Source organism: Triticum aestivum, chromosome 5D (assembly GCF_018294505.1).
Source record: "Triticum aestivum cultivar Chinese Spring chromosome 5D, IWGSC CS RefSeq v2.1, whole genome shotgun sequence".
NCBI lineage: Eukaryota > Viridiplantae > Streptophyta > Magnoliopsida > Poales > Poaceae > Triticum > Triticum aestivum.
In genome coordinates this window covers 384744590-384755168 of record NC_057808.1, presented here as the reverse complement: position 1 = coordinate 384755168, position 10579 = coordinate 384744590, and the positions used below count along the sequence as shown (strand labels likewise).

Sequence of the window (10579 nt, the reverse complement as noted above, 5' to 3'; positions counted from 1 at the left end):
ATGAACTATTGTTGTATTAGACTTGTTTGCATGCTATGTAATCATTTTGCTTCGTATGTAGTTTATATTAGAATCTCTAAAAGGACTTATATTTAGGAACGAAGGGAGTATGAATGATTTGTGCTATTTTCCGCTCAAATTTTGATGAATTCTGCTGTGATAAATTTCGTCAGGTTGAAATACGACTTGAAATGTATGCGGATAAAGTTGAATGATGGGCTGCAGCATCCGTGTCCGTGGACGGATGCGGTGTCCGTTCGTGGGCGAGGGATGGAGATGGCCTCACGAGTTTTTTTTCTCTCTTCACCTCGGCTGGATTTTTTCTCATTTGGACCAGGTCGCGTGCTTTATTTTCAGACCGATCGGGCGTGAGTGCGTCACGCAGGCGGACGGAGAAGGCTAGTCAGCCCTCTAATCCCCCAACCCATCCGCCGCCGCCGGCGGCGACCACCACCGGAGCTCTCCAATCCCTACCGCCAGCCGCCCGCACCGGCCTCGATCTCTCCTCAGAGGTACTCCCCTTCCCCGCACCTTTGCTCTCTCTCCCATCCCGAGTCCATGACCTAGCAGCACGGCGGCACGGTCTAAAGCTCCCCCGTAGCCTACACCGCGCCCGCACCCTACCGTCGCCGCCGACTGCCCCAACCCCGCCCCCCTCTCTCAGCACCCCGGCTCTCACGCGCGTGTCCCTTTCCCGTCCTTCCCCGTCGGGACATCGCGAGCCATTCGGCGTTCCCGTTCGGGGCATCGCGAGCCATTAGGTTTCGAGGTACGAGGTTGTTTCCATCCAGCAATTAGTTAAATCCCACCGGCCTTGGCAGCTTCCGTGCGCACACCCGGCGCACCATCTAGATCCGCCCCTCGCTGGTGCGGAGATCTGCTTATTGCGTACAAATTTCCTTGACTGCTGTGGATTACCGACGAACATTCAGCGTGTCGTGGGTATTCATGCGTGCGCGAGATGTGCATGCTTTTCTTGAACCTATTAAGATAGTGAAGCTCAAACCCCACATGATACTGAATTGAAGCCACATACGGCGAGTCCGTCGGCGGCCACCGCTGCCACCAAAACAAAGCCTTCCGGTCGCTGGAATCGCCGTCCCCGCTTCCCTCCCTTCCGGATCTGCTGCCGCCACCTCACGTGGTCTTTGATCTGCGCGGTGGCCGGCTGGACAGGATGCAGCAGCGGGCGAAGGTACTGCATCGCCGGATTGGGCTCTAGCTATTGGTACTTCCCAGTAGTGGAAAGTGTAATTGCAGCGAGTGCTTTGTGTTCTAACCTAGTCAGTTTGCTTAAGCCGGCCAGATTGTTAAATCTATATATAGTACACCGGTGGTTGAAATCTGGATTTAGCCTGCATCTAAGGTGTTCCTGCTAAAGTAGGAGCATTTTTGGCCATTGATTGAATGAATCAGACGGTGAAACATGAGCGAATCCCTGCAACGTGGGCTGTGTTTGTATTTCATCTGACGGCTTGCGTTCGCACAGAGCACTGGTCCCACATGCGGAAAAGGCAGTCGAAACGACTCACAAGCCTACACCACAAGTGAACTGGCGCTACCGTGCTTCCTGCCTTGTTGGCCCATACAGACTACTAGTGAATAGCTAAAATAAATAAAAGTGGTTAATAACAGTCAGCTACGATGCACCGGAGCACAATCTGCTGGTTTCGCGCATATAGCGGCAGCGCTGCGTTACACTTGGCTGGGTATTCGTGCTACATTTTGAATCACGCCTACCGTACTTTGACATTCTACACACATCCAATTCTTACGAGAGGAAAAAGCCAAATTAGTATGCTCAATTAAAAAAGTTCCAGAAAAATTATACATATAATTGTTTCGAGTGTTGTAAGTTCTTAAGCACTTTGCCCCTACGTGCTATGCACACACCATTTACTAGCCATCTTAGTAACACAGATATGACTTGGCAACACGGTGTATATATTTATGAATCCACTAGTTATAGAAGCAGCTACTAAGCGATATTGTAAATCACTAAATCTAAAACTCTTCCACTGGTATCACTGTTAGCCCTTTCCTCATGCGCACTTCTCATCCACATTCCTCTGGATTCCACATTAGCATTTTATCAATTACATTCCCATCCCATGGTTGAATCTGCAGAATCGACTCTCCAAACCATATATTTTAATAGTTGCTACTACCATCCTGACTTCCAAACTCCCACTCTGGATCCTCTTCTCCTTTAGCCTCACCTGACCCTGTTGTACTTGTTTCTAGCCAAACAAACACCCCCACAATGGGAAGTGTCACAACAGATGCCTGGTCTTGAGGACTGGCATGTGGGAGCATATGCATGTATACATGGGACCAAGCTACTAAAACTATCTGGTTTGTTAGTTGGAGTGATGCTTGTGTTGCTCTGCAGTGACCTGCACTGCAATTCAAGTTACTTCCATGTAGGTGTCTCTGACAACTGAAATTTCTTTTCTGTTACACACACTGTTAAGTTATAGATGTTAATACGTTATAGTAAAATAGGACTTGTTGAAGGATGATTTGGAAGTGTGCAGAAAAATATCTGCAACTGACGGCCTGTTCATCTGTTGTAAAGGGAAAAGAAGATTGTGAATTTGTGTGCTAGCTGAGGCTTAAAGTTGCTGCATTATTGTTGAACTACTATCCCCAGTTCACAAATATGGGGCGTTTTGGACGTACCTTCAGTAAAAAAAAAAACTTTGACTGCCAGTTTGCTAATATCATTTTAAATATCGGGATTGAAAACTTGAAAAATCGGAGGGAGTATTATTTTCCTTTGAAAAATGATAAGTATTTTTGGAACATAATGTACTATTTGGGTGTTATACATACTACAGTATAAATTAGATCAAACTTGGGTTAGCAAATGCACCGGAAGAAATTTTTATTGATTAGTAAACAATCATGTTTCACATGGTTATCCGTTCTAAATTTGTGTGGGTTGGGAACAAGTCCATCTCTATCTGGTTTTTACGTTTCTATTGTATTACAGAAGTAAAAATTGTACGATCTCATGTGCAACATTCTCTGTTCAGTCTATTGTTTACACTAGTCCAAAGGCTGTGCATGTAATTTGCACAGTGATTGTAATATTTCATCTAAGTTACACTTACATGATCATTATGTACTTGGGAGAGTCTTGTGGCTAATACTGGTATTGCCACACAATAGTTGGACAACGTTCAAAATTATTGTTGGAAGACAGAACACCTTCATTTTGCTTAGCTTTTTCGTGCAGTTAATTTGAGCTATCTTCTTGTTGATATCTATCAGTGGGCTGCGCATCTGCTTTCTATTAAATTTGCATCCACATCATATTTGTTACATCACGGAGTTATGATTTTGGATACCAACTGCAGGTACTTAGGCCCTAATAATTTGGAAGTTGGTGCAGGCAATCTCTTGCAGAACCTATGGACAGTTCTAAATCTCCCCAACCATTGAAGAAGAGCCGTACTAGTTTGTCTGGTACGGATGGCCACCAATTTGAGAATGACGAGCTTCCGTCTGAAACTGCATCAGATAAAACGCCTGGTTTGAAGTTTGAAACAGTAGATAAAGCGCAAGATGAATTTGGAGAAGACAGTTCCCCATTGCAGCAATCAGCTGCTTCCAACGTGTCATACCGTGGATCGCCATGTATTGGGGCATTCACTATCCAATGTGCTAGGTGCTTCAAATGGAGACTTATTCCAACGAAAGAGAAGTATGAAGAAATACGCGAGCATATTATACAGGAACCTTTTGACTGCGAAAGAGCCCGTGAATGGAAACCTGATGTAACATGCGATGATCAAGAAGATATTTCTCAGGATGGAAGCAGACTCTGGGCTATCGACAAACCCAATATTGCACAGCCTCCTGCTGGATGGGAAAGGCAGATTAGAATAAGAGGTGAAGGAGGCACCAAATTTGCTGATGTGTGAGTGATGCTTTTCTGTCACTGCCTCTATTTGCTTGTCAGGCTATTTCTGCAAGGACATTGATTTTTTTATTGTCTGCCACTTTATCTCTATATGCTAAAATCAGTTTTTAATGCACATGGAAATAACAGAAAATTAGCCAATAACCCGCACATTTGTATTTTTTTCTACACCACACCTTTTCCAAGTTGCACGCATACACCATTTATGTCTCAGTTACGAAGAGTTCAAGTCGGGAATATAGGAACTACTAAGCATATTATGTTACTTTTTCTTAACGGTGATCTTAGGGTTGACCCCCCTGAACTCCAGGGAAGTGAAGGGGACCTTTCTGCATCAAAATGTTAGATTGTTGTATGGATGCTTAGTTTGTGCTAATTTAAATCACATTAGTTGCTTAGTTACCCATAGCATCTTTGGCGGTGCAGAACTTGTATGAAAAAGTCAATTCTGCTGCCTCTTGTTACTTCAGATGAACCAAGGAAATATGGTTGTAAGCATGAGAACCCATTTATTATTGACATGTTTCTGTAGTCACCTTCTTGAGGCTGGGAGTAATTAGTCTTCTCCGTGTAGAGCCGCGGAGTACTGATTTTCTTCATCAGTGAATCATACCACACATTTTTTAGTTTTTGCTATCCCTTGAAGTTTTGCCAGCCCCTTATTATCTGGCCACTTGGCTAATAGTGCATTGGCATGGTCAGTCTAGGTTTCAGTGCTGTCCTGGACTCCTGATTCTATTCTGAAGCAAGTTCATAAAAGGAGATATTATTTTATGCTGACGGCCTATCAGTTTGACATTTTGCTGTGTAAACATCTTTTTCGAGGAGATTTTTTCGTGTTGACATTGCTATCGATTATTGGAGAAGAGACCAATAACTTTAGTTGATCCGGCAGCATCACTAAAAAAACTGCTGATTGGAGTCATGTATGACGCATATGGGAATTAAGGCGACAGAGGGCGGTGGAAAACGTAAAATAGGTGGAAAGACCCACTTAGTTCTCATCACCACAAGTAATATAAGCTGCAAAGATGAGAGGCTTAGTTAACGGACATTTCATCTTGTTCCAGAACAGCATTCCATTTTCATTCAAATGGTATATTTTGATGGTAAATTAAATCATCTACCTTCTGCTGAATTTAGCAAATGATAAGGGTTGCACAAATAAACTAATAAATCTACACGGTCATAATTTTGGACCCACCAAAATAGGTAGGGTAGATATTCTCTTGTCCTCTTGATTAATGTGGAAATTTCTGGGCTTGCATTTTTTACATTCTTGTAAGGATATACTCCCTCTGTAAACAAATGTAAGACGTTTTAGGTCACTACTTTAGTGACCTAAGTAGTGACCTAAAACGTCAGAGGGAGTAATAGACAATATCTGTCCTAAAAAACCTCATTTCATTATTGTAATATAACATGTACCCTTGCTACAGTATCTGTAATTACCGTAATGCTCTGTATCTTGGTTTCAGGTACTACACTTCTCCTACTGCGAGGAAACTGAGGTCACTGGTTGAAGTTGATCGGTACGTGATGCAAATTTACTCAAATTGTCCTTTCAACATCAATCTTCATCTGTTGAGCTGTAATTTATTTCCTCAAATTTGTATCTGAAGTCAAAACATGAAGTAGCACTTGTATTGCAAATCTTATGCTGCTTTCTTCTCCATATTTTGTAATTGGACATTGCAATTAATAAGTATCTAGTTACTACTAACGGAGCACATCTAAATTGATAAAGTATAATATCTGTATATGCGTATGAGTGGTACACGAGAACTGGGAGTGCAATCTCCTGAACCATTTTTCATAAAATGGTATTCCATAGTGTAGAAATAGATTGTGCACATATGTGGGAAGCTATGCACATCATTCTGCTTTGTAGTCTGTCTTATGCGTGGGGTCCCTATGAACACTTCACCGGAAATTTTAGGCAAATAATTAAGACCGCTACACATACCCCTTATGATGCACTTTAAGACGCCTCTCTTTTATACGGCGTATGAGCGTACGGTAATGGGATCCCTCTTATTTGTGTTGATAGTAATGGGACCCCTCTTATTTGTGCTGATAGTAATGGGATCCCTCTTATAGCATATAATATTGGACTAATGGATCCCTAGAAACTCAAAGGTTCAAATTTGTGCACGGGGCAGACTGAAAGTCGCCAATGATTGCATGGTGTCAAATTAGTTTTGTGTCATGCTACATTGTGCAAAAGGTTACAAATTCAACTCAGGTGCATGGGCCGATGGGCGTGTGCGCGTATGAAGCTTTTGCAGCTTTAGGGTAGTGCTACGGAAGGGAATGGATGAAAAATCTCCTATCTGATCCAACGGTGGATAAGGGTTTGTAGCTATTAGCTAACAACATTGGTGCATGGTCAATTCTGCCTCCTTTTTTGTCTCTAAAATTACTACGTGCGACTCATCTGTCTATGGTCTAAACTCTCTATGCCATACTTTGCAGGTACCTCCAAGAAAATCCAGAGTATGGAGCGCAGGGTGTAACATTAGCTCAGTTTTCCTTCCAGATTCCTAGACCTCTGCGGCAGAACTATGTCAAAAAGCGCCCTAAGAACGCAAGTCCAAGTGATGAAGCAACAACTAAGCCTCTTCAACCAGTGGAAGGTGTGTACGTTGTATAAATGAACTCATCATAATTTGTTAAAGCATATACTATATAACTTTTTCTTACTGCTTTGCTAGATTATATCTTTGTCGTAAACGGTAGTCATGAATTACGATTATCCATCCAAATATTTCAACTATAACATGAGAACTCAAAACTAACCTTTAATCTACTTGAGAAGTATTGGCTACTATACCGTACAACGGGTACACATGGTCAAGACACTAGTTGAACCATACTGCTTTGGCACATGTATGCTCCTTCATTGATTCGTGAAATTGGTAACGGTTGCTTGGTGCATATCATCAGGTGCTTTTCAAAACCAATTTGGTTAAGTGCAGACCATCTCATGTTGTGTTTTTCTCTCAGTTAACCCCATATCCTGGGCTGCCCCTCTTGCAAGTGAGGCTAAGGCAAGTGAACCAGCTTCTCATGCCGACGAAAAGCCAGTTGGATCGGCAGATGTGGAGCTGGTCCGGAAGAGGAAAGCAGAACCAGGAGAGTCAGATGCTAACAACCATGTGTCTGATGGGCCGGAAACCAAGCTAGAGGATGCTCAGAATGGAGATGCTACCACCACTGCCTGAAAAGCTGCAGTCTGACGTACCCAGTGCTCCGCATCGATGATTTCCTCGACTCTCTATTCCTTCTCCATTGTATGCGGGAGCTGGTTTTTTCTGTAATGCGAGTCCGTAATGGCCTTATATGTGTACCGAGGCACGAACCTTCGAGGTCGACCAAAATTCGACGATTTGGGACAGTAAGTTGACTGAATGTTGTAGTATCGGGGAAGCCCTGTCGAACCCTTTCGGAGCATGTATGTTCCCCTACGTGCTTATGTAGGAGACCTTGTCGTGCAAGATTAGATGCCTTTTATTTTCTGCTTTGTAAGATACAGAGATGTCGGTAGGGAACTGTTGTGTTGTGCTGTATGTCGGAGTCGACTCTTCTATTATCTATCGAGACATGCCAGTTGTAGCAGTGGCACCTGCGTTATTCTCTGCGCTCGTGATGCTCTACTAATATATTTGCCAGTATGATCCATGCCGTTCAACAATTAAACAAAATCTCCATATCTATGCATGAGCAAAGCTACTATATGATTCGAACAGAGCTTCGTTTTCCATACATAAACAACACTAGTATTATTCTAGCAAAATTTCGTTAAGCTTCTCTAGCTTTTTTAGGCATGTAAAACACAATGATTCTGCAGCAAAACATAGCGTTTTCCTAGGTTCAAAACAACGGCTGTTCATAGATCGACTCTTTCCTTCCTTGGATCACGTTTGCTAAAGATGTCCCCTCACAAATGGCTCAATCAAGCAACACCTTAGTCAGGTCAGACTGGTATTTATACATGGATAAATCAAGCAATACCTTACTCAGGTGGAACATATACAGAAAGTTGAGCAGAGTCATGGCAGGATATGTTGCCTATGTTCAGTTCGAATTCTCCTCTTTAGACATTGTGTGACACAAAAAAATGAAACAAAACAACTGAAAATGGACACCGTGGTACACACACAGGCTACAGCTTCCCCAATTCACATACAGAGCCCTACCCAAAATGGCACCAAAGCTCACACACTGAAGTATGTATCAGCAACTCAGCATAGCTCGGGGAGCAGAGCAGGCAATGGTGCGTGGCAAGAATATCTGAACATGTATACAACAACAACATGGTGCGTGCTAGCCCGACGGCTTCTGGCCTCCGGTGGGCTGCTGCTCGTCGTCCTTCTTGGGGGCGGGGTTGAAGGGGGCCTGCTCGGCGCAGTCGAGGTTGAGGCCGGACCGCTCCCGGCCGAAGCCCATGAGGTCGAGGTAGTACTGGTAGTGGGAGATGATGACGTTCATCTCGTCGATGAAGCCCCTGCCGCAGATGGACTCGCCGTAGAGGAGGTTCATGGTGGCGCCGAAGCCCGGGAGGCGCTTGCTGAGCGTGTCGTTCTTGGTGGGCTTCCACACCCCCGTGAAGGCCTCGTGCGCCGACGGCTGCTTCTTCTTGATGGGCGTCATCCACCGCCACATGGCCGCCGCGAACGCCAGCGTCGCGTTCTGCTCCAGCAGCTCCGGGTGGTGCAGCAGGTCCACCTTCAGCCCGTCCCCCGCCGCGCCGTAGTTGAAGTTCCTGGCCATGGAGACCCCATCACACATCAGCGAACTGGTTTTCTACTTCCACTTTAATGGATCAATTGATTGGCATCGCAAGAACTGTGATGAATCTAGTGATGAGCTCTATTAATTACCAGTAGACGGGGATGGCGCCGCGGCCGTAGTACTCGGCGCCCTTGACGCAGGGCCACTGCGTGTAGGAGTCGTCGCAGTAGCCCTGGTCGGGGCTCATCTCGTGGTTGTAGCACAGCCCCCACGCCGTCGGACCGCCGGTGGCCACGCCGTATCCACCTGCAAGAAGATCAATCAGTCGGTCTCCTGGATCTAATCGAAGCAGGGGAGGCAACAGGAAGCAGAGCAAGCCGGCAGTCCATCGGAATCGGAATCGAGCCTCCCCACCGGAGAAGTAGAAGAAGAAGAAAAAAGAACAAGCATACATACATGAGGTCTTGGCGCCGACGTGTCCGAGGAAGGCGCAGAGCTCCATCATCTGCATGTCGATGCCGCCGGTGGTGCAGAAGCCCTGGTTCTCGAAGAGCGAGGCGGCGGTGATGAAGGCCTGGTAGTCCCAGAAGCCGACGGCCTTGGCGACGGGGAAGTTGCGCTTGGCGAAGAGGTTCTCGAACTGGTACACCTTGAAGAAGTCGGTGATGGTCTGGTTGCAGCAGTACTTGGTGCCGGAGCACTCCCACCCCTTGTTGCACACCTTCTCCTGCGACTCCTTGAGCTTCACCTTCCAGGTGCCCGCCGTCAGGATCAGCGCCAGCGTGCCGCCGATCAGCACCGCCGCCGCCCCCAGCAGCAGCACCGTCACCACGATCTTGTTCCGCGTCTTCCGCTTCATCTTCTTGCTCTTCCGCTCCGGCGGTCAGAGCAGCTCAGCTCAGCTCCGGCGGCCCAAGCAGAGCAGCTCAGCTCGATCTGGATCTCGCTTCTTCCCGGGAGCTCGGGAGCTCGATCTGGACTGCCTCCGTTTGGTGCGATCTGGATCTTTGGGGAATGCGGTAGCTGGTGGCGGGGATCTGGTGAGGAGATAAAAATGGGAGTGGGGATGAAAGCGAAGTGGCAACCGCGCGCGCCGACCGGGGGAGAGAGGAGTGGTGTCGGTGGCGGGAGGGCCGTCCGTCAAGACGAGGGAGGGAGGACGACGGCAAGAGCTGCAAGACAGCTGGTCCGGTAGGTAAGACGTTACCGTTAATGATTTTCCCGGTAAATTCCGTCTTCCTTTCTTTTTTTAAGCCGAAATTCCGTGTTTCTTGTACTACTATAATACTCCCTTCGCCCCATAATATAAGAGCATCTTTGACACTACACTAGTGTAAAAAACGCTCTTATATTATGGGACGGAGGGAGTAACAAACAAGTGGAAATTCAGGAAGTTCCACCGACGGTTTACACACTTGCACCTCGGGCATTTCCATGAAAAGCCCCAAATGCCTCCCCATTTGTCTTAATTTTTTTTACGAGAAACAACATTTGTACTATTACTCAATACATGAAGGTTACAACCATGGCGGCATAAAACTCCGACGTTATCTGGTCTGCAAACCGCAGTCCGTATATGTGTTCTTCCAAAGTTTGACATAAAATGGCTTACTTAGTTTTGATAGTCGGATGTGAGCAATGCAAGCACAACTAACCTTCATATGTACCTTGATTTCATACACCAAGAACGTATAAGACAAGCGAACATGCTCAACACTCACTGTCATATTCACAACCTGCAAGCAATCGGTTTCGATATGGAATCGGGAGAGTGTTTATCCCTTCGCAATAGTTGATAACTCAGCCTCCAGCGCGTCGCTACAAGAGAACATGTGGCGGCATGAGCAGAAAATGATGCTATATGTGTGATCACGGAGGACCATGTCTGTTCTTGCTACTCCTTCATAGAAAGACTCG

At 45.7% G+C, this 10579-nt stretch overlaps 2 protein-coding genes across 4 annotated transcripts; one reads left to right on the top strand and one right to left on the bottom strand.

Moving 5' to 3' along the window:
- The first annotated feature begins 302 nt into the window (after positions 1 to 302).
- Positions 303 to 7561, top strand: LOC123121980 (methyl-CpG-binding domain-containing protein 2). Of its 3 annotated transcripts, none has more exons than XM_044542087.1 (5): positions 303 to 512; positions 3398 to 3925; positions 5407 to 5460; positions 6404 to 6564; positions 6935 to 7561. In XM_044542087.1, exons 2-5 carry the CDS (start codon positions 3417 to 3419, stop codon positions 7150 to 7152), a joined length of 942 nt encoding a protein of 313 aa, XP_044398022.1. In that variant the 5' UTR covers positions 303 to 512; positions 3398 to 3416; the 3' UTR covers positions 7153 to 7561. The 3 variants fall into 3 exon arrangements, with proteins under 3 accessions (XP_044398022.1, XP_044398021.1, XP_044398023.1); XM_044542086.1 differs by having other exon boundaries at positions 315 to 512; positions 3363 to 3925; XM_044542088.1 differs by having other exon boundaries at positions 333 to 512; positions 3389 to 3925.
- Positions 7562 to 7915: 354 nt separating this feature from the next.
- Positions 7916 to 9832, bottom strand: LOC123121979 (chitinase-like protein 1). The gene is made up of 3 exons (XM_044542085.1): positions 9119 to 9832; positions 8812 to 8968; positions 7916 to 8693 (listed from the first exon to the last, which is right to left on the bottom strand). The coding sequence occupies exons 1-3, from the start codon at positions 9519 to 9521 to the stop codon at positions 8255 to 8257; spliced, it is 999 nt and encodes a 332-aa protein (XP_044398020.1). The 5' UTR covers positions 9522 to 9832; the 3' UTR covers positions 7916 to 8254.
- Positions 9833 to 10579: the final 747 nt, after the last annotated feature.